The 20,312-nt window shown below is 47.2% G+C and overlaps 1 protein-coding gene across 1 annotated transcript in view; it reads right to left on the minus strand.

The window, feature by feature from the left end:
- The window catches only part of MFAP1 (microfibril associated protein 1), a 59,136-nt gene that overhangs the window by 30,643 nt on the left and 8,181 nt on the right, over nt 1-20,312 (minus strand). The window contains exon 3 of the mRNA XM_069625184.1: nt 17,739-17,868. Coding sequence (XP_069481285.1) covers nt 17,739-17,868 — 130 coding nt within the window. The remainder of the gene's footprint in view (nt 1-17,738; nt 17,869-20,312) is intronic.

A 20,312-nucleotide genomic window follows, 5' to 3' on the forward strand; every position in this document is an offset into this window, starting at 1 on the left:
TCCGATTATGGAAACCCTTGTTCATTCTGCTTTTATTTTATGAAGTCTTGCTTTCCTCGATTCTTTTTAAAGGCATCTGTGCTTCCCTCTTGCAGCACACAGCACCCTGTGTGCTTCGTTGATGGGCGCCCTTCAGGCTCTCCTTTTTATATTCTTTATTTCCCTTAATAGCTACTGGTCTCAAGGTTAGAAGGATACTTTTTAACCTCAACTTTTCCTTTTGTGAGATCAGCACACAACAACCGGTAAAGACTGGAGGGGGTTATCTGCACTTCTGCCCTCTACATGGCAGGGTAAAGGCACAGAACACCCCAGCCAAGGGTCTCAATTTGGAAGCAACGGACAAGGAGCCGGGCTTAAGCTTTCAGGAGGTGGAGCAGGCGGGTTCTTAGTGAATCTCCAAAGCCTCGTCAAAGGAATGTCCACACACTAGGTTAGGTCATAACACAGCTTCTTTATATAAAATAAGATTCAGTACTATATTTAGATTATAACAATAACACTTTGTACTTGGAAATACGTATTCAAAGAGTGGCAAACACACTATGTGGCACCACACAATACTTACATTCTGTAAAAGATGCACTAACTGCAGACAGTTTTAAATGGACATGTGAATTCTTAAGCTAGGTGTTATCAGCTTAGAATAGGGAAGAAACGCACGTTAGGTGTGAATAGTTGCAGACTGCTTTCTTTAGACTAGACATACAATTGTGTGTGAAGACCTCCCTACCCCCGCACTCCCCACCTGGGCAACATGTAATAGAAAAGTTAACTTGTCTTTTACAGCCCCGTCCAATAATGTTCCAATAACTGTCTGCTTTGATAAACGTTTTTTTTTTTTTTTAAAAAAGGTTCCAACCACCCTAAAGTACTCGAGAGGCCACAGGAAATCAGGATCCAAGACAAATCGGGACCCCTGGATGACTCCCAAGGCTAGAAGATGCTCTTCATCACATTACCTTTAGTGCAAAATGGGAGAGTTTCTCGGTTTCACTCGACAATTCCCTCCGAGGAAGGATCCCTCTTGGAAGGAGCCACTGGGATGCAAGAAAAATTTAACCAAAGTCTTTCTGAAGTGCAGCAGTTTTGCTCTTCGCTGTGCTCTCGTTTTGTTGACAATTTCTCAGACTCATTGGTTGGTCGGTGCTGTAGCCGCAGCACAGACCTCTGGGTGGCTTCTGGCGACCTGGACTCGATCACTGACGTTCACCGAGTCTTAACCCTCGGGACGTTTTTGTTAGCTTCTGGTGGCAGAAAACCCACCGACGGACCTTACTCTGCACTCAGCGACTCTGGACTCTCTGGTGGTAAAAAAGTGGTCAGTGATGACGGCAAGGATGTCCCTTGAAATAATCTTAGGCAGTTTGGAACTTCGCAGTTCTGGGTGTCCAGCAGCACTATGCCAGGGTACCCACCTCTTCTGGGCTGTAGACAGCAACATCTTCCAGTAATCACGAAACACCTCTGGACCCTGGAGGACACCAATGGACTTCTTCCGCTTGAGATGTACGGGCACTCCTCTTCAGGAATCATGAAGAACCCGTCTCCAGACAGCAGGCACACGGGACTGGCTTCCATGGTACTTCTGATAAAGAGCAGCAGGTTGCACAATGGCCCCTCTTAGCTCGGGGAGAGGTCTCCTTTGCAGGTCCTCTCTGGATCAGTCCTTGGAAGAACAGGGCAGCTTTTGGCTTACTCAAAGAAAATGCAGCAGCAGACATCTCCAGCTGGGCTTCAAGGACAGCTTCTTCTTGCTTCAGCTTGGACTTCAGCTTCTGAAAAAAATGGTGAGAGGTACCCAGATATACACATCTGTTCCCCATTCACTCTGGCTGAGCCAGGCTCAGTCAGGCAATCATGCAGAAGGGCATTCAGGCCATTCAATCAGGCTCACAGGCATTTAGGCCACTCACTCCATCCAGACATCCATACCAAAGAATGTGGATTGGGGTAGGTACCCAGCCTTTCAACACAGTACACTGCATTCATGTCAGTTTCAGCCAGGGCCGTCTCATTCATTGCGTCACACACACAGAAATCAGACACCCATAACACAGAATATGAGTTCACTTCAGGCTCCATTTACACAGGTCCCACCCCTAGGGTGTACCCACAACACACAGCCTCTGTGGGGGGGAAGGCTCCAGTCAGTCTGACAGCAGGCAGCCCCAGAGCCATATATGGTATTTCCACCCAACAGCCAGTCAGGAAGAAGCGACAGTCAGGGCTTCTCAGGACTTTCGTTAACAAGATAAAAAGGCAATAGAAACCAAGAGGCCACAGGTCCATCTTGCCTTCCTGCAGGAATCCATTGATTCCTATGGCAGGGCGCCCAACAAATGACAGTAAGAGCCACTGCCAAGTCAGCATAGCTGTCACCAGCCCATATCCTGCTCTGTGGGCAAAACACATGTGCCCAAAAACACATAAGGGGTACAAGGGTGTACCCCAACCCATGGGTGTTTACACCAAAAACAAAGAGCTGCACTGCAAGAGGTCCAGGTTGGACCTCGGGAAAACAGAAAACAGGGTAGGACTAGGAGGCACTGTCCCTCCATAAGGCATTTCCAGCATCACATACCCTATGTGGGGTGCTTAGGGGGGGTCACCTTGTATCCCCTTTCTCACTGCTCCTGTAACATTTCTGTTACAATGGCAAGCATACGATTATGGCTGGTGGCAGTGAATATGTTCTATTGACATTGTCTTCACAGCTGCGGTTATAGACAGAAGAGTCACCATTGACCCAAAATGGTGGCTTCTTTTATCGCCATTTTTCGCGTGCTTGCCCTTTCTTGGTCCTGGGTGAGGGGGGGGGGGAGGTAAAGGGCAGGGGGGGGGGGGGTCCTGGTTTGACTTTTGTCTTCATCTGGAATCCTTTTTGTAGCATGCCAAAGCTACAGCGAGTCTGCGAGGACAGGAAGCAGGGGAGGAGTCTGAAACTCCTATTTTCTTTGTCTTGTGTGATGCCTGCCTGGAGCCAGTTCCAACTGGGAGGTTGGCTATCCTGAAAGTTCTGAATAGGACAACTTCCTCCCTCAGACTGGTGGTCATAATCAGTGGTGACGGCATGACACCCATTGGGGTAAAGTAGGACAGTTTCTAGAACCTACTTGATTTATAAGGATGAAACCACGGGGGTGCTGCGGAGCAGCCGCACAAGATGCCGGCTCAATGTTGTCAACAGCGGCTGGGATGATAAGTTACACGTGCGTGGTGCTTAAAGGCATGCAGCGACTTTGCTGGGGATAACCACAGGTGAGGAAACTATGGCGAAAGGAGCTGGGAGGAAGACTAGCAGCATGGAGAGATTCAACAGGGTGACTCCAGAAGTGATTTTCTGCCACGCCAGCCACATATCCCAGCGATCTCAACTGGGGTAACCTCCAAATCTGCAGCAGATTCTTGATTCAATGCAAAGGGGTTTTGCTTCGATAAAGGAAACGATGGATATTATCAATGTAACCTCCATTCGGGCCCAGCTTGAAAAAAAGGAGGGATTAAAGGATTGGAATGGAGGAGGAACCCATTCATGGTCTACAGTGTGCGGTTGCAACATTAGTCAGAGACATGAAGACAGTCAAAGCTAAGTCCGAGGACCTCGAGTTGAGTTCATGTAGGAACAACTGCCTCATTATTGGGGTATCGGAGGAGGCATTGCATGCAACATGGAGCTTGCAGTGGAAGGACTCCTTAAGCAGCTGCTGGGATCCCTGGGATGTCTCCACACTTTACTATTGAAAGAGCACATGGGGTGCCATCAGCAAACCAAAATCCGAGTGATTATCCACGTCCAATTACAGCACGGGTTCTCAATTGCAGAGATAGAGACGGCCTACTGAAATATGTCAGGGAGAATAAAGAACTGAGACTGGACTCGCAGGTAATACACCTGTACCCCGATTCCTCCATAGCAGTACAACAGGAGCATGGCATGTTTGTGGCGCTAAGAAACTTCTGCATGAAAGGAAAATTCAGTATGCTGGGCTGTTCCCAGTGAGACAGATTCCAATACGAGAACAGGTCCTATTTCTTCACGATGCCAGAGGGAGCAACTGCATTCATTGAAGCTTAGATCCCTGTGCCTAGTGACCGATCAACTGGAATCTCGGCCAACGCAAAGTAGAGATGTGGCTACCTAATAGTTCTTTAGTTTTGTGGTCAGAAGCCTAAAGCAAAGCTGTGGCTAAGCTCAGCTGTGGACTCAGTCAGCGTGTATTTGTTCAGAGTTTAGAGTAGGATCACGCTCACGAGCTGCAATGTCTAGGGGCTGTCCAATCTGATAAAGGCGGGCAAAATATTAACCCATGCGACTCGGCAAGGTGCCAAAATATTGTTCCTGCAGGAGACGCACATGCTTGTTTGTTTATGGGCCGAATGTAGAAGATCCCGAATTCTACACAGAGTCTTTATTAATTTGGATTTATAAAGCACCCAGCGGCATCTTGGCTATGTTACAGAATATTTACTTACAAGTGGGTTAAAGCATGTTACAGAATAGTCAGTGAACAGAAATTGGCATCAGTGTACAACCAAAGGGTGTTCCGTGGTTACATTGGAACAGTATTGGAGATAGCACAGTGAAGCAAGTCTAATTGAATAGTTTGGTTTTTAGTAATTTTCTGAATACTGTAAACGATTCTTCGTTTCTTAGACTCAGGGGGAGCTTGTTCCAGGCCTTTGGGGCAAGTACCTCAAAGCTAGTGCCACCTGCTTTAGCTCTGTTGAAAGCTGGGACTGCGAGAAGGTGTGTATTGGGCGCGTTTTGGTCTGTGGGCTGGGACTTGGTGTATTCTTTCTGAGAGGTATGCTGGTGCGGTCTGGGCAAGGCATTTATGGGTGATTGTGAGTTCTTTGAATGTTATGCGTTCTTTGATAGGGAGTGACAACAGAGTCAATTGTGGCTTACCTAAGCCAGGGTAGCAAATGCCATCCCAAACCGTAAGGGCATAATGATACACAGAGGACGGTTCATTGGGGAAAACAACTTAAAAAAGGTAGAAAATGGGAGAGGGAGGTAGTTGTGATGGTAGTAGTGGGAGTTCTGGTCGTTGGACACAAGAAAAAGCTGCTCTAGCCCTCTGGACAGGTACCCAAAATACCAAAGATGAAAAAAAGGGTGGAGGAGGGGTTATTGTTCACTGGGGGTGCCTGGCCGTCGACAGGGAGAGGTGTAATGCCCGTCTGGGAGGGAAGGAATAAGAGCAGAGTTCGGCTCTCTGCATGTGGGTGATTATATCCCACATGCAGTATTGGCACCAACAGCCTGCAAAAACAAACAAAAAACAAATGGGGCAACCATCATGGTGGTGGATCAATAACGAGAGGGGGATTGAATCTCGTTCTTTGTTTATTTGATAATGCGCGCCAAACCCATTAGGTAGCCGGGCGCAGTGGAGGTCAAGACAGCTTAAACTTAGTTCCATAATGTGTACAAAGAAGCATACAATATACAAAAGCAGTGAAGATAGCTGCCAGGATAGTTACAGTGGTATACGGAGGGAAAGCAAGTTAAGAGACAAGCAGCAGAGACATGCCTGGAAGGTAAGCGAAAGGTCATTTGTTCATAGCCATTTGATTATATTGAGTCTAAATTTAGGATATGGTTGTTCCTTTCTGAGGGCGTGCAGTAGTGCGTTCCATGTTTGTGCTGTGATAACTGGGAAGCTGGATCCTCCCGCTGTGGTACGTTCAAATCTAGGCGTTTCCAGGGTGTGGGCATTGGCTGTTCTCGTTGGGCGTGTGGACGATCTTCTATTTATCCTTTCAGCAAGGTAGAGTGGGGCCAAGTGGTTTAAGCATTTGGAAGTGAGGGAAGCTGTTTTTAGAAGTATCCTGTCATATTTTTAGCCAATGAACCTTTCTTCTAGCATCGGTGATGTGTTCTCTCCTAGGGATATTCAGAGCTGCTCTTAGGGCATTATTTTGCTTTCTTTGTATTTTGTCAATGATATTTTTGTTGGCACCCGAGTAGAGAGCGTTACAGTAGTCTAATCTCGACATTACAAGGGCATTGGCGAGGGTGATGCAACTCGAGGTAGAGAGGAATGATCTGCAAGCTCGGATAAGCTTACAGGTGTAAGCTGTGGAGGCTGAGAGTGAGTTGACTTGTTTCTTGAGTGAGAGAGTGGCATCAAGATAGAAGCCTAGTGTTTTGACCACAGGCATCACCTTGATGAGATTGTTGTCGATATTGAAGGCGGTATAGTTAGGGCAAGTTTTTTTTATGTTAGTTTTGGAGCCTAGGATTAGTATCTCAGTTTTCTTCGTCATTCAGGCAGAGGCCATGTGATGCCATCCATGCCTGAATGATGAGGTATACTCTATTTACTAAGGCTGTGTCCTCCAAAAAGTTGCCCGATAGGGGAATGAGGATCTGGGTATCATCTGCATAATTTGTGTAGGTGATACCCAGTCTGTCCAATTTGTCGAACAAAGGCTTAGTAAATATGTTCTACATAGTGGGTGAGACACAGGATCCTTGGGGTACTCTGCAGGAGATTCGAGTAGGATCAGCAGCCGTTAGTGGGGAAAAAGACTTGCATTGTCCTGTTGGGCAGGAAGGACTGGACCCAAGCTATGGCTGCCCCAGAGAAGTGCGCCGCCGACCTAAAATGGTTACATAGAACTGCATGATCCACTAGGTCGAACGCTGCCGAGAGGTCCAGGAGAAGTAGCATAGCTGTTTGTCCCTTGTCCTCCAACTCGTCGATTTGAGTCTTAAGGTCTAGCAAGGCAGTTTCTGTGCCGTGGTGTGGGCGGAAGCCAGACTGTCGTGATCCTAGTAGATGATTAGTTTCTAGGTAGTCCTGAATTTGAATATAGGCCACTATCAATAATTTTAAGTAGAAAAGGGACAGTGGTAATAGATCTATAATTGGTGGGGATGGTAGGGTCTAGTGATTGTTTTTTGAGCAGGGAAAGGACCCAGGATTCTTTGAGGTCATTAGGCACAGTATTGGTTTTAAAGGAAGCGTTTATGAGCTTGGAGATAAATGGGGCAAGGTCTCTAGCCGCATCCTTTATAATTTGTGCCGGGCAACTGTCGCCCTTGCAATTTGATGGTTTTAGGGAGAGAATGATTTTTTCAGTGTCGAGAATAGAGATTTCTTTAAAGGTAAATGGAGTAGTAACCTGTGTCAGGGGATGGTTGTTGCTCAGAAGGGGGTAGAGAGGCTTTTTCAATAGCTATTTTTTGTTGGAGTGTAGTGATTTTGTTTAGGAGGGATTTTTGAATTTCAGTGCACCATGGCTTGTCCTTTGGGACAGTGTCTGCCGGTGGAGTTGGGGCTTCCATTTCGGAGGATGGAGAACAGTTCCTTAGTATTGGAGCTGGCTTTTGCAATTCTATCGTTAAATATATATTTTTTTTGTGTTAGTTATTAAGTTGTTAGTTTAGCCTTATTGACAGTAGTCGGGGAATGGCGCCATATCGTTATGCCGTTTTCTTTTCTCTGCTGCTCTAGCCCTCTGGACAGGTACCCAAAATACCACCAAAGATGAAGAAAAGGGTGGGGGAGGGGTTATTGTTCACTGGGGTTGCCTGGCTGTGGACAGGGAGAGGTGTAATGCCTGTCTGGGAGGGAAGGAATAAGGGCAGAGTTCAGCTCTCTGCATGTGGGTGATTATATCCCACATGCAGTATTGGCACCAACAGCCTGCAAAAACAAAAAAAAAACAAATTAAAAAAACAAATGGGGCAACCATCATGGTGGTGTCTCAATAACGAGAGGGGGATTGAATCTCGTCGTTGTAGACCAAAATGGTTTTGGCTACCATGTGCAGGTCAGACACATCGGGATTTCCGTGGCTACTTTATTCACCCTGATGGCTCAAAGAAACTCTTTACATGTGGGTGGGTGCCCATAGAAGAACATGTGTAAAAGCTGGTTTTACCAGTAAAGTGTTCCGTTTGTAGCTAAAAAAAACAGTCCCCCTGGGACGTGCTAGCAAACCAGTGCTGGTCTGGGTTTAGAAAGCAGTTTATCGGTACCCCCACTCTTGGTCTTGGGGGTGCCGTGTGTTGTCGTGGAGGAGCCACAACAGGTCTGGTCGACCGGTTTCGATGGTTATAAGTAGTTGTGAACCATCTTCTTCAGGACACTAGAATTCTTCATGTGTTGATCAAATCATATCTGACCTCATACTAGGGCAGCAATAGCGGGCTGCGTGGAATCCTGAATGTAGGAAAAATGGAGGATCCACAGGGCAAGCTGTCCAAATCTGCACCTTGGTCGGTAGAGTGTCTACACTGAGTCTTTATTTATTTATATTTATAAAAGCGCCCAGCGGCATCTTGGCGATGTTACAGAATATTTACTTACAAGTGGGTTAAAGCATGTTACAGAATAGTCAGTGAGCAGAAATTGGCATCAGTGTACAACCAAAGGGTGCTCCGTGGTTACATTGGAACAGTATTGGAGATAGCACAGTGAAGCAAGTCTAATTGAATAGTTTGGTTTTTAGTAATTTTCTGAATACTGTAAACGATTCTTCGTTTCTTAGACTCAGGGGGAGCTTGTTCCTGGCCTTTGGGGCAAGTACCTCAAAGCTAGTGCCACCTGCTTTAGCTCTGTTGAAAGCTGGGACTGCGAGAAGGTGTGTATTAGGCGCGTTTTGGTCTGTGGGCTGGGACTGGGTGTATTCTTTCTGAGAGGTATGCTGGTGCGGTCTGGGCAAGGCATTTATGGATGAGTGCTTTGAATGTTATGCGTTCTTTGATAGGGACTCACCTTGGTCAGTAGAGTGTCTACCGACCAAGGTGCAGATTTGGACAGCGTGCCCTGTGGATCCTCCATTTTTCCTACATTCAGGATTCCACGCAGCCCGCTATTGCTGCCCTACTATGAGGACAGATATGATCTGATCAACACATGAAGAATTCTAGTGTCCTGAAGAAGATGGTTCACAACTACTTATAACCATCGAACCCGGTCGACCAGACCTGTTGTGGCTGCTCCACGACAACACACGGCACCCCCAAGACCAAGAGGGGGGTACCGATAAACTGCTTTCTAAACCCAGACCAGCATTGGTTTGCTAGCACGTCCCAGGGACTAGTGGGACTGTGCATTTTTTTTAATAGCTACAAACAGAACACTTTACTGGAAAAAACAACTTTGACACATGTTCTTCTATGGGCAACCACCCACATGTAAAGAGTTTCTTTGAGCCATCAGGGTGAATAAAGTAGCCACGGAAATCCCGATGTGTCTGACCTGCACATGGTAGCCAAAACCATTTTGCTCTACAACAACGAGATTCAATCCCCCTCTCGTTATTGAGACACCACCATGATGGTTGCCCCATTTGTTTTTTTAATTTGTTTTTTGTTTGTTTTTGCAGGCTGTTGGTGCCAATACTGCATGTGGGATATAATCACCCACATGCAGAGAGCCGAACTCTGCTCTTATTCCTTCCTTCCCAGATCTGCATTACACCTCTCCCTGTCCACAGCCAGGCAACCCCAGTGAACAATAACCCCTCCCCCCACCCTTTTTTTCCATCTTTGGTGGGATTTTGGGTACCTGTCCAGAGGGCTAGAGCAGCTCTTGCTTTGATAGGGAGCCAGTGGGCGTCTTTGCGTGCCTGGGAGATGTGCTCTCTCTTAGGGATGCTAAGGGCAGCTCTGAGCGCATTGTTTCGATCTGGGGAATGGGGGAAATCTAACACTATTCTGGATGTGGCCCGGGGCCGTACTGGAAAGTCACATAGGATGTTTACTGAAGCAGTGTGCACGATTGTTGGTACCAAGGAAACTCAGGGACTGGTGGATGTGTGTGTGATGCTGGAAATGCATTGGAGGGACAGGGCCTCCCTGTCCTTGTCCTGTAGTCCTTTTTCATTTGTGTTCTTTATTGTTTTCTGCCCAGGAGTCCATGTGGGACTCCTGGCAGTGCAGCTCTTCCTGTTTTTGGTTTGGTGTACAGACCCATGGGATACCCTTATGGCACCCATGGGCGGGGGTACAACTGTGCCCCTAGTGTATGTTTTTGGGCACCTGTGTGTGGCCCACAGAGCAGGGTATGGGCTGGTGGCAGCTCCATGCTGAATTTGACAGGTGCTCCGAGTGTCCTCCATTTTGGGATACCCAGGACCTGCCATTGGAATCAGTTGATTCCTGATAGAAAGCAAGAGGCCACGGGGGCCATCTTGTTTCCTATCGCCCGTTATCTTGTTTTCCCAAAGTCCTGGGAAGCCCGGACTCTGTCCATTCCCCCTGACTGGCTGTTGGGTGGAAGTTCCATATATGGTGGTGTTGTTAAATCCAGGCCAGACTGGAGCCTTACCAACGACCGTATGTTGCGGTTACACCTGTGGGTGGGACCTGGGTGAATGGAGTGTGTGGCGAATATGCATTTCATGTTATGGGTGTCTGGTTTCTGATGTTTGACACAATGACTGAGACAGCCCTGCCGAAACTGGTATGAATGCAGCGTTGAGTGTTGAATGGCTGGGTACTTGCCCCAATACACATACCTAGTTGTGAGTGTCTGGAGAGAAGTGAATGGCATAAATGCACTATGCACCTGATTGGATGCCTGCCTGCATGAATGCCCTTCTGACCGATTGGTTGCCTGAGTGTGACCCAGCAGAATGAATAGGAGAACAACTAGTATATCTGGGGCCTCTCACTTTAGAATTTGTGTTCAGAAGCTGAAGAGAAACTGGAGTTGAAACTGAAGCTTAACCTTGAAGCCCTGCTGGAAGAGAATAATTGCTGTTGCTCTCCTTCACAATCTGAAAGCTTCTGTGTCTCCAAGGACTGACCCAGAGAGGACCTGGTAAGGCACCCTCTTCCCGAGCTATGAGGGACCATTATGCACCAGCTGATCTTTGCCAAAGCTCCCTGGTAGACAGACCTACGACAGGCATTTCGGTGCTGGACTGCCCATGTGGGCGGGACAAAGACTGATGTGCAAATTGATATTTCCCATCTGTGAAAGGTACAGTGAGCAAAAAGCGTGTGCTGCAAACTCATCTCACAACAGGTTATCGTGCCTTGTTCTTTCTGGAGAGGAGCGCCTGCTACCTTTTTCAAAAGACCTATGACAGGCTGCCGACCGGAGAAGAGATCTGATAATTGTGGTACCACTTAGAACTGTATATATTTGCCATTATAGATTAATCACAATAACTCACTTTGTGCTTAGTTATATAATTAAGTTCAAGGTTATATACAAAGACTGCGTTTTAACTAATACAGTGTGTGGACATTCCTTTGTGGGGGTTCGGGGACTACACTGTACTTAAGAACCAGCCTGCATCACCTCCTGAGAAGCTAGGCCTTGATTGCTCGTCCATTGCTACCGTAATAGTGAATCTTGGCTGGGGTCCTCTGTGCTTCTCATCTACCATATAGAGAGCAGAAGGACAGACCCCTTCCCCTCCACTCTTTACTGTGTGGCAAGTGTTGCATGAAGCCGATGGGGAATATACCCTACTCCACGGTCCGTGATATGCACTCACAAATTGCCTTGTGGTTAACATCGAGTGAACTGTTGAATGCGGTCACCAAATCCACCAGATTGCCCAGAACCCGCTAGGGCCACTCCTGCGGTCTTGACGCTAAATCATACAACGGGTGGTGCCCAGAAGCCTCTGTGGAGGTTTAGGCCTCCTGCATTATTAGACCCGCCGTTCTCCATTAGCATATATGATCATGTGACGCAGTTATTCAAAAATAACGTGGGATCGGTCTACTTGGTAGCGACAATATGGCAAGCCTTTATGGTGTACGTGTGGGGGATTACCATGGCCATATGTTTGCAGTGCTGAAGGAGAAGTGATCTTCGCCGAGCTGAAGTTAAGTTACTGGAGCTACAAAGGGGCGTATGCACAATCACCGTCTCCCAGGCTGCAGGCAGATATTAAAACCGAGACGGCACAAAGGGAACTGCAGCTTATGAACAAACCATCTATGGCTAGGAAATAAGGTGAAATAGACCAGCCTGGCTGGCTGCTGGCCCAGTTGGTTTGGGGAGTGGGAGTAGCCATTCTGTCAGAACTGCTGATGAGTGGCACATAGAAATTAGGTCATAAACACAGTATTATCCGACCTATAACAACCAACGGGAGGGACCACACAAGCCAAAGTTGAGCAGTACTTATGGAAATCCTGACCTCACTAATATCAAGGGAAGCGAGTGAAGCACTGGAAACCCTGGAAGACATTAAGGCAGCTATCCAGGATTTGCCGCGGGGCAAGGCGCCGGACTCAGATGATCCGGTGGCCGAATTCTACAGGAGTATCAGGAGATTGTTGCCCCCCAACCCCATTTACTCCAGGCATGGGAGGAGGTGCTGCAGAGGGGCATACTGCCAGATACACCAAGGGAGACCCTGTATCTCCACTATTCTGTGTAATGATGATAGAGCCGCTGGCAAATCGGATCCGGGACAAATAGAGGGGAGCATGGATCAGGTTGGACAGGGCCCTGGACTTGATCTCCCTGTACGCCGTTATTCTATTGTATATACGGGACCCAGCCACCATCATGGAACGGCTGCAGCAGGAAGTAGCTAACTTTGGCAAATATTCCGGCCTCTATCTGAATGGGAATACAGCAGAAATATCCCCAATGTTGGAAAGCACACGGAAGCCGGGCAATACTGGTGGGCTACAATGTACACAAGCAGCGATGAAATACATGGGAATTTGTATCTCTCGCTTCCAAACGCACACGTTTGAAATCAACTATGCGGCGTGTGCGTGGTGCATCTGTGGGACAAGCTGCGCGATGGGGGTCAGATCTCAGATCAGGCAGACTCCCACTAACCAAGACAGTGGTATTGCCAAAATTATTATACTCGTTTCATAACATCCCGCTGTGGCCGGGGGCGTGCACCGAATTCGGTTGGGTGAGTATCCAGGTCAGCATGAGGTGGGCTTCTTTATCTCTCTCTTATGCGGCTGGTGGCATAGCTGCTCCAAACTTTGAGTTATACCATTTGGTATACCATTCCAATTGTCAAGGCGACAGCTGCCCTGCACAAGTCATTAAGGATACAGCAAGAGACTTAGCACCCTTCATAGCTAAGCTAATTAACGCATCCTTTAGGACTAGCACTGTACCCACTAACCTCAAAGAATCTTGGGTACTGCCCCTCCTCAAAAAACAGACCCTTGACCCAACCATCCCTACTAATTACAGGCCCATCACTACGGTACAGGCCCATCACTACGGTACCATTTCTCCTTAAAATTATCGACAGAGTAGCCTACCTCCAGATACAAAATTTTCTAGAGACGAACCAATTACTAGGATCGCGCCAATCTGGTTTCAGACCACTACATGGCACTGAAACGCCCCTAATTGACCTGAAGACTCAAAATCGACGAGTTGAAGGATAAAGGCAACACAGCTATGCTCCTCTTCCTTGACTCATCGGCGGCCTTTGACCTGGTAGACCATGCAGTGTTATGCAACCACCTAGCGTCTGCCGCCTATTTCTCAAGTGAAGCCATAGCCTGGGTACAATCCTTCCTGGCCAACCGAACGATGAGAGTGCTCTCCCCTTCAGCCTCGGCGGACCCAATACATATCACCTGTGGTGTCCCACAAGGTTCATGTGTCTCCCCCACAATGTATAATATCTTCACTAAGCCACTCTTCGACAAACTTGACAGACTGAGGATAACATACACCAACTATGCGGACGATACTCAGATCCTCATACCACTTTCTGGCAACTTTGTCGAAGATACAGCTCTAGTAAAGATTTATCTCCTCATTCAGGCATGGATGGCCTCACACGCCTCTGCCTGAACGATGACAAAACAGAGATACTGATCTTGGGCTCCGACTCCAACCTCAAAAAAACTCAGTCCCAATTACCGTGCCTTCAATATTGATGGCAATTTAATCAAAGTGGCAACTGAGGTAAAAACTAGGTTTCTACCTCGACGCTACACTCTCTCTCAAAAAACAAACCAATGCCCTTGCTTCCTCGACGGCCTACATTTGCAAATGAATTAGGGCTTGCAGACCTTACCTCTCCAAATCCAACAGCATAACATTAGCCAACGCCCTAGTAATGTCGAAATTAAGACTACTGCAATGCCATCTACTCGGGGGGCCAGCAAGTCTATCAAACAAAATGCAATCACTACAAAATAATGCCCTTACAGCAGCTCTGGACATACCCCGCAGAGCACACATATCCAATACTAGGAAAGAGCATCACTGGCTAAAAATTAGCGACAGAGTCTTCCTTAAAAACACTATCCCTCACAAAGGACTGAACAACAACGCCCCTCCATACATTTCGGATAAATAGAAAATCGTTCACATACCACACGAGAGCAGCTGACCACCTCTTGCTGGTAATTCCGAAATTTAGATTTCAAAAAACGGGTGGAGCCAGTTTCCCTGTAAAAGCTGCTTGCGCATGGAACGTCCCTCCCCGCTGCACTGAGAGCTAATCTACCATACTCTATCTTTAGACGCCATGTAAAAAAGTGGCTTTGGTCTAACGCCAACTAACTCTTGGCCTGGACTCACCATTGGCTATCCACGGTGAATAACTACTATGTCATTCCTGTTCCCTGACCCGACTTCCTCGTGGTATAGGAACCCCCCCCTCCTCTTGTACCCTTATACATGCTGCTAAATTGTTAATAACATTTGTACTGTAGGTTCTGTATGCACCATTGTATGTAACTAAGCTCAAGTATTCTTGTAACTGCTGCGCCCGGCTACCCCTGGGTTTTGTTGCGCATTATCAAATAGTAAACTAAACTAATACGTAGTGTACTAGTACATGGCAGCGGACCGACCGCCACATATAAAGCTGGATCAATTGACGATGGGGGCAGCATCACTGAAAATCCTGTTACTACAGAGTGACTACAGCCTAGATGGCCAGCTTGACCCGCTGGGGGTAACCGCGAGCGGATAGGACAGACTTATGGTGGCAAGGGACGGGCAACCCTTACGAGAGGAACACCCCAGTGTGGGACTAAAGTATTTTGGCCCCAACAATGGACAGAGCGATTCAGAAGGCATGGCGATTAACCAGTATAGAGGTGCTGGGCGATACACTTTCCACTCGAAAATAAATTGCCCTCCAGGAAATGTAACAAATCCTGAGGTGTCATCACTGCTTTAAATAGGGGGAAGAGTTTTCGGCACAGCACGAGTCATAGGTTAGGTACACGCAGACCAGCAGAATCGAGAAGCAGACGCTGTCTGAGGTAGAGAAGCACTCGCAGAAGGCCTGCGACGCAGAAGGCAGACCGGCGGAGAGGAAAGTTACCCGCCAGTGACCAAGGCCACTGGACTGCAAAGAAACCACAGCCGAACTGCAGAGGAGACGCACAAAGACCAGGGAAGGTCCCGGTGAGCCAGAGAAACAGCAGAAGCTCCTGGGAGACCCACAAACAGACAGTGATAGCCAAGACCTAGCAGGTACTAGGATAGCTAATCCCTGAGTTGGAGAGACCCAGAAGGGGCATGAGGCACGAAACAAAGCACAGAAGGAAACTACATCAGGGCAGAGTAACCAAGTGAAGGGCGTTTGTGGCCCATATTGGGAAAACATATCCCAAACAGTGATAATAAGGAATACAAACTTTGCATAAACAAGTGATGTTCACAAACTTTGGCAGGGAGTAAACCAAGGCTGTGGCGTGAACAGAAAGCAGATTAAGAGAACTGAAATTAACCAGTTGAAGGGGCTCTGGGACCCACGCTGGGGAGGTGCACCCCGAACAGTAAAGACAAAGCTTATGTGCACAAGTGAGACTCTGAGACCTTGGCAGGAGAGTAAACCCAGGCTCTGGGTGGAAGTGAAGTCAGAGAGACAAGACAGCGAGAATGAGATAGTGGCGTACCCTACTTGGCAAGAGAGTGAAACAAGGTGGGGTTACTGAGAAAAGTGGTCAGGGTCCCTCAGCACAGCTTGGGAGAGAGAGAGAACCAGGCTATTCTTCCACATCGCAGTACCTGGGAGCGGGAGCTGGATCTGGGACCCACAAAACGGCTTGGAAAAGTTGACCAGGCCATCCTTCCTTGTCGGAGGGCATACGAGTTAGGCCTACCAAGTCAAGATAAAGGACCCATCTTGACAATTGAAGACAGAGACCATTTTGGATAAAGTTGGAAAGAATGGAAAGGGAATCAACCCTTTGAGTCTTGTGGAACTTTTGTTTACTTTCTACATGTTTTTGGAATTGTTTTCAACTGCAAAGCTGGGCTGCAGCCGGCAGCCAAGAGACATTCCCTTTTCACATTACGTTGTTAAGCCTGAGAGAGATAGGTTAGGATTTGGACACAGGACGGTAAACTTTACAGATTAGCTAGTTTTGTTGAGTAAGGGAAACGCCTCTTAGAGTTAGGATTTCCTCCAACTCCCTCCTGCTTTTGCCAATATACATGCCACCCTTGTGTCCGTCTCTTACTTCTACAATCTCACAGAAGATATTAAGTGTATTACATGGTGCAAGGACTATGTTTAGGGAGCACTGGCCATCCTTCCCTAAAGAATCCACCCTGCATACGTGTCTGTCATACACAGTGACTAGTCCCGAAAGTAGGAAAAGTCTCTCCACTCTGTGTAGCTTGGTACAACACAGATGGGTATCAGAAATCTCTGCGGTCTGGCTGAAGTGAAATGGGACCTCCAGATTGAACTCGCTGATGTACAGTGGGGGATGGGGGGTGGGTAATTTGCGGGCGGACTTGCTCAACTCCAAATATCGGCCTATATATTTTAAAATCCTCAACAGACTGCATTACACCCCATCACGTATCAAAATATTCCATGCAAATTATGAGGGCATTTGCCCCGGGGTGTCGCTCAGAGGAGGCCATCTTGCTGCATAGGCTATGGGCATGCCCGAGGCTGTCCTACTGGGGGAGTCAAGGTGGCAGCTGACTGCAATTGTGAAGCAACAGGTTATGCGGTCACCCTGAGACTGCATATTAGGTTATACGAGTAAAACATCAGTTGTGAAGTGAAGGTTTTTGAACTTGAGGCTACTTTTGGCCATGCAATGCATACTAACGAGAAGGACGCAGACGTTGCCTCCCACTGAGATGTGGGTGGCAGATGTGCTTTGGGCTAACAATCTGAAAGAGGTACATGTCACTATTACCCACTACCTGCTGCCCCAAAGTACCTGGGAGGAATTCCCCGAGTATTTTCAGGACAGGGCGGCTTCCGATCCTGATCACTGAAAAGCGAGTTAAGTCTAGTGACAAATGTAACCTGAATTACTGTATACATGTATGCAGTGTGAAAATAAATGTCTCTTAGATTGGACTGTTGCCTGTAATGATTGGACTGTTGCCTGTAATGATTGGACTGTTGCCTGTAATGATTGGACTGTTGCCTGTAATGTTAACATTCCACCAAGTGCCTAAACAACATTTTCAATAAAAAAATGTTTTAAAAACATGATACCTAGTGGCGCAGCTCCTAGACCTTGCCGATTCATAGGCATGAAATTGGGTACGGTAGAGCGGGATTGTTTCGACCTAACTGATGAAACCCAGGGGGATAGAGTGGGGACAATTTCTAGACATAACTGATGCATAGGTTTGAAACCCAGTGGTGGCGAGTGAGGCAGTTTCTAGACCTAGCTGATTTATATGCATGAAACCCAATGAACAAGACCGGTGCAATTGATAAACAGGACATAAATCGACCTTCGACCTCCTTAAATCCCTTCCAGAACCGTGTGTGTTGCTGTGCTGCGTTTACAATTCCTAGTAAAAATGTATCAAACAAACCTCATCATCAATTTCCTCTTCCTCCTCCTCGCTGCTGTCCTCTCGGTCCACATGCCACTCCTCTTTTTCAGGCTCCGATTCGCTTTCACCTACAACTTCTGGTTCAACGATTTTCCTGTGCCGAGCCAATCTAACCACAAGAAAAACAAATAAAAGCCCAAATTTTAGATAAAAAGGCACAGCTTTGCAAAACCATACAGTGCGTTTCGCAAGCATCAGCCGAGAGTTTGCGGAACCAAATACAAAATACAGTGCTTACTGTCTGAATCTGGAAAACACACCCCATGTCCAATAAATAGCAATTCCCCTAGATCATCATTCCAGGCTTTTAGGGATTTTCGCCAGAAAATTCAGGGACAAAATGGGAATTTGTTGAAGCCATTTGTAGCTGAGGAATAGTGGCATTTAGCTTTAAAGCCCCTTTTAAAATGTGCATCAAGTTCCACTGATTAGCGGTTCAACTGCCTGCTCCAATTCTCAAAATTATGCAAATATTCCCAGCCACACCCCAAATATCAGAGTGCGACAGAGAAGCATGTGCCTGCCCCCCCGATGTCGCCTATACTACTATGTGTTTGTGTTCAGACGGGAGGCATCAGTAGTGCATGCTAAAAACATGTTTTGTATTATGCCAATTGCTAGGCACAAAGAAGGTATGCATTACAATAAAAATACCCATCTTTAAAAATAAATTTTTCCTTGTATAAAAATACCCAGCCGACAATGAGAACTGCTTTCTTAATCCCCGAAAAAGCCATGTAATCCCAATTTCCAAAAGGTAGCGAGTAAATCCAACCTACAAATCCTATCTGGATCTCTGGGAGCACCGACAACTTAGACAGGATTGCTTTTAGCGCAGTTTATGCAACCGACTGACATGGGGAAACAAAGTATGAAATCACACATTCACTGTATGAATGTGGGTCGGGAAGTGGGTCATATTACTGTGGTGAACCAGAAGAAGGAGGTAGACCAAAAAGAGGGCATTTCGAGGGTGTTCATTTTTAAAAACGATAAAGAAAAGCCTCACTAGCCCCTTTGCTACGAGGGTATTCCCTACCTACAAAACAAGCAAAGAGGGCAATTGTCGGTCCCTTAAAAAAAACATTCAAAAGGTTCTCCCGAGTCCAGACCTACTTTCCATCTAGCCCGAAAAACCTAAATACCTAAGGCTTCTGCTACTGGTGGATGAGCCTTGCCCGGCCATGGTCCCTGTGCTTGATCTACAAAAGCCGCTTTCAGTTCCATGAGAAAGAAAAAAATTGTTCATTAGAAAAATATAACAAAAGTACCCTTATTGTTCTAGGCGAGACAGTCTTCATCGGTTATCTCAGAACAAATTCTACAATTCATTGCGTTCAACTCCTCAGGAGCCGTGTCAATTCTTGATAATGGTTAAACTTAAAGATTCTGCTAGTCTCCCTTGTCTGTCCAATTGTACGGTTCTCTGTATACTTGCGGTTCATATATTTGAACCCTCATGGTTCGTTCCCACTCGTTACTTCAATGGGGGTCCTCCAGACAGTGTTGCTGCTTTAAAGGAAATACTGGTTGCTTCAGGTTTTTTTGAGTGGCCGTAACAACACTTCTATTTTACTTCTCTTTGTTCCAGTCTTCTTCCCCAAGCAATCCTGCTACCTAGGTCAGGCCTGTTCCCTGGGGTTGGATTCTCCACAGGGTAACGTGTCTGTGTCTGCTTCTCTCTTAGGCTTACGAGGACCGCTCCGACGGCTCCTCAGTTAACCTCTGGTTCTCTTCTCCATGTGGGTACCACTCAGATGGATCCTCTGCTACTACCAGCTACGGTAGTAGTGGTGTCTTGGCACAAACTTGAGGCTTTGTTTCATGAAAGGATTCCATTGTCTGTGCTTGTTATCGGGTCCCCAGCCCACCACGCCCTCACTGTGGTCACTCAACCAGTGGAAACGGGCTTTACTGTCTCCGTCCCTGCAGCAGCCCATCCACCACATGGATTGACAGCCCGCTGGCGGCCTTCGTTCTCTACTACGGCTCGTCCACCGCATGTATCGACAGTCCTTCGGCACCCTTTGTTCTCTGCTGCCGGTGCTAGCGCTACCGCCGGCTTCTGGCCCAACTTGACTTGGTGTCGTCAGAGGTTCGCCTCTGTGCTGGATGATCCCTCTCTCCCTCCCTCTCTCTCTCTCTCGCTGGGTTCTACGTCCTTTTATGTTCACCATGTTGTTTCAGGAAAGGGGTTTGTTGTTCCTCCTTGCATTCAGAATACGCTGCAGCATTGTCCAGTCAACGAGAAGCGTACAGTGTCACTGCTTGTTATAGGCAGTATAGTGTTACTGGTATGTTTCTCAATTCCAATGTAAGCAGATATGGTCTTCATGTAAGGGGGTCCTTACGGGAATAGGAGTCCTGTACCTTAAAGTGGAGTCAATGCCAGTGAAGTCCCATTTGCCCATATCCCTAGGGAGGGTCTTGCTTAGCAGGCTTACCTCCCTAGCCTCATAGTGGGTGCCCCCCCCCCACCCCCCCCTGGGGAGAAGGGACAAGGAACCAATACTTCAAATTCTTCACACAATACAGGAAAATATTAAATAGTCG

This window comes from Ambystoma mexicanum, chromosome 11 (genome assembly GCF_040938575.1).
Source record: "Ambystoma mexicanum isolate Mex_15411 chromosome 11, UKY_AmexF1_1, whole genome shotgun sequence".
Classification (NCBI taxonomy): Eukaryota; Metazoa; Chordata; class Amphibia; order Caudata; family Ambystomatidae; genus Ambystoma; species Ambystoma mexicanum.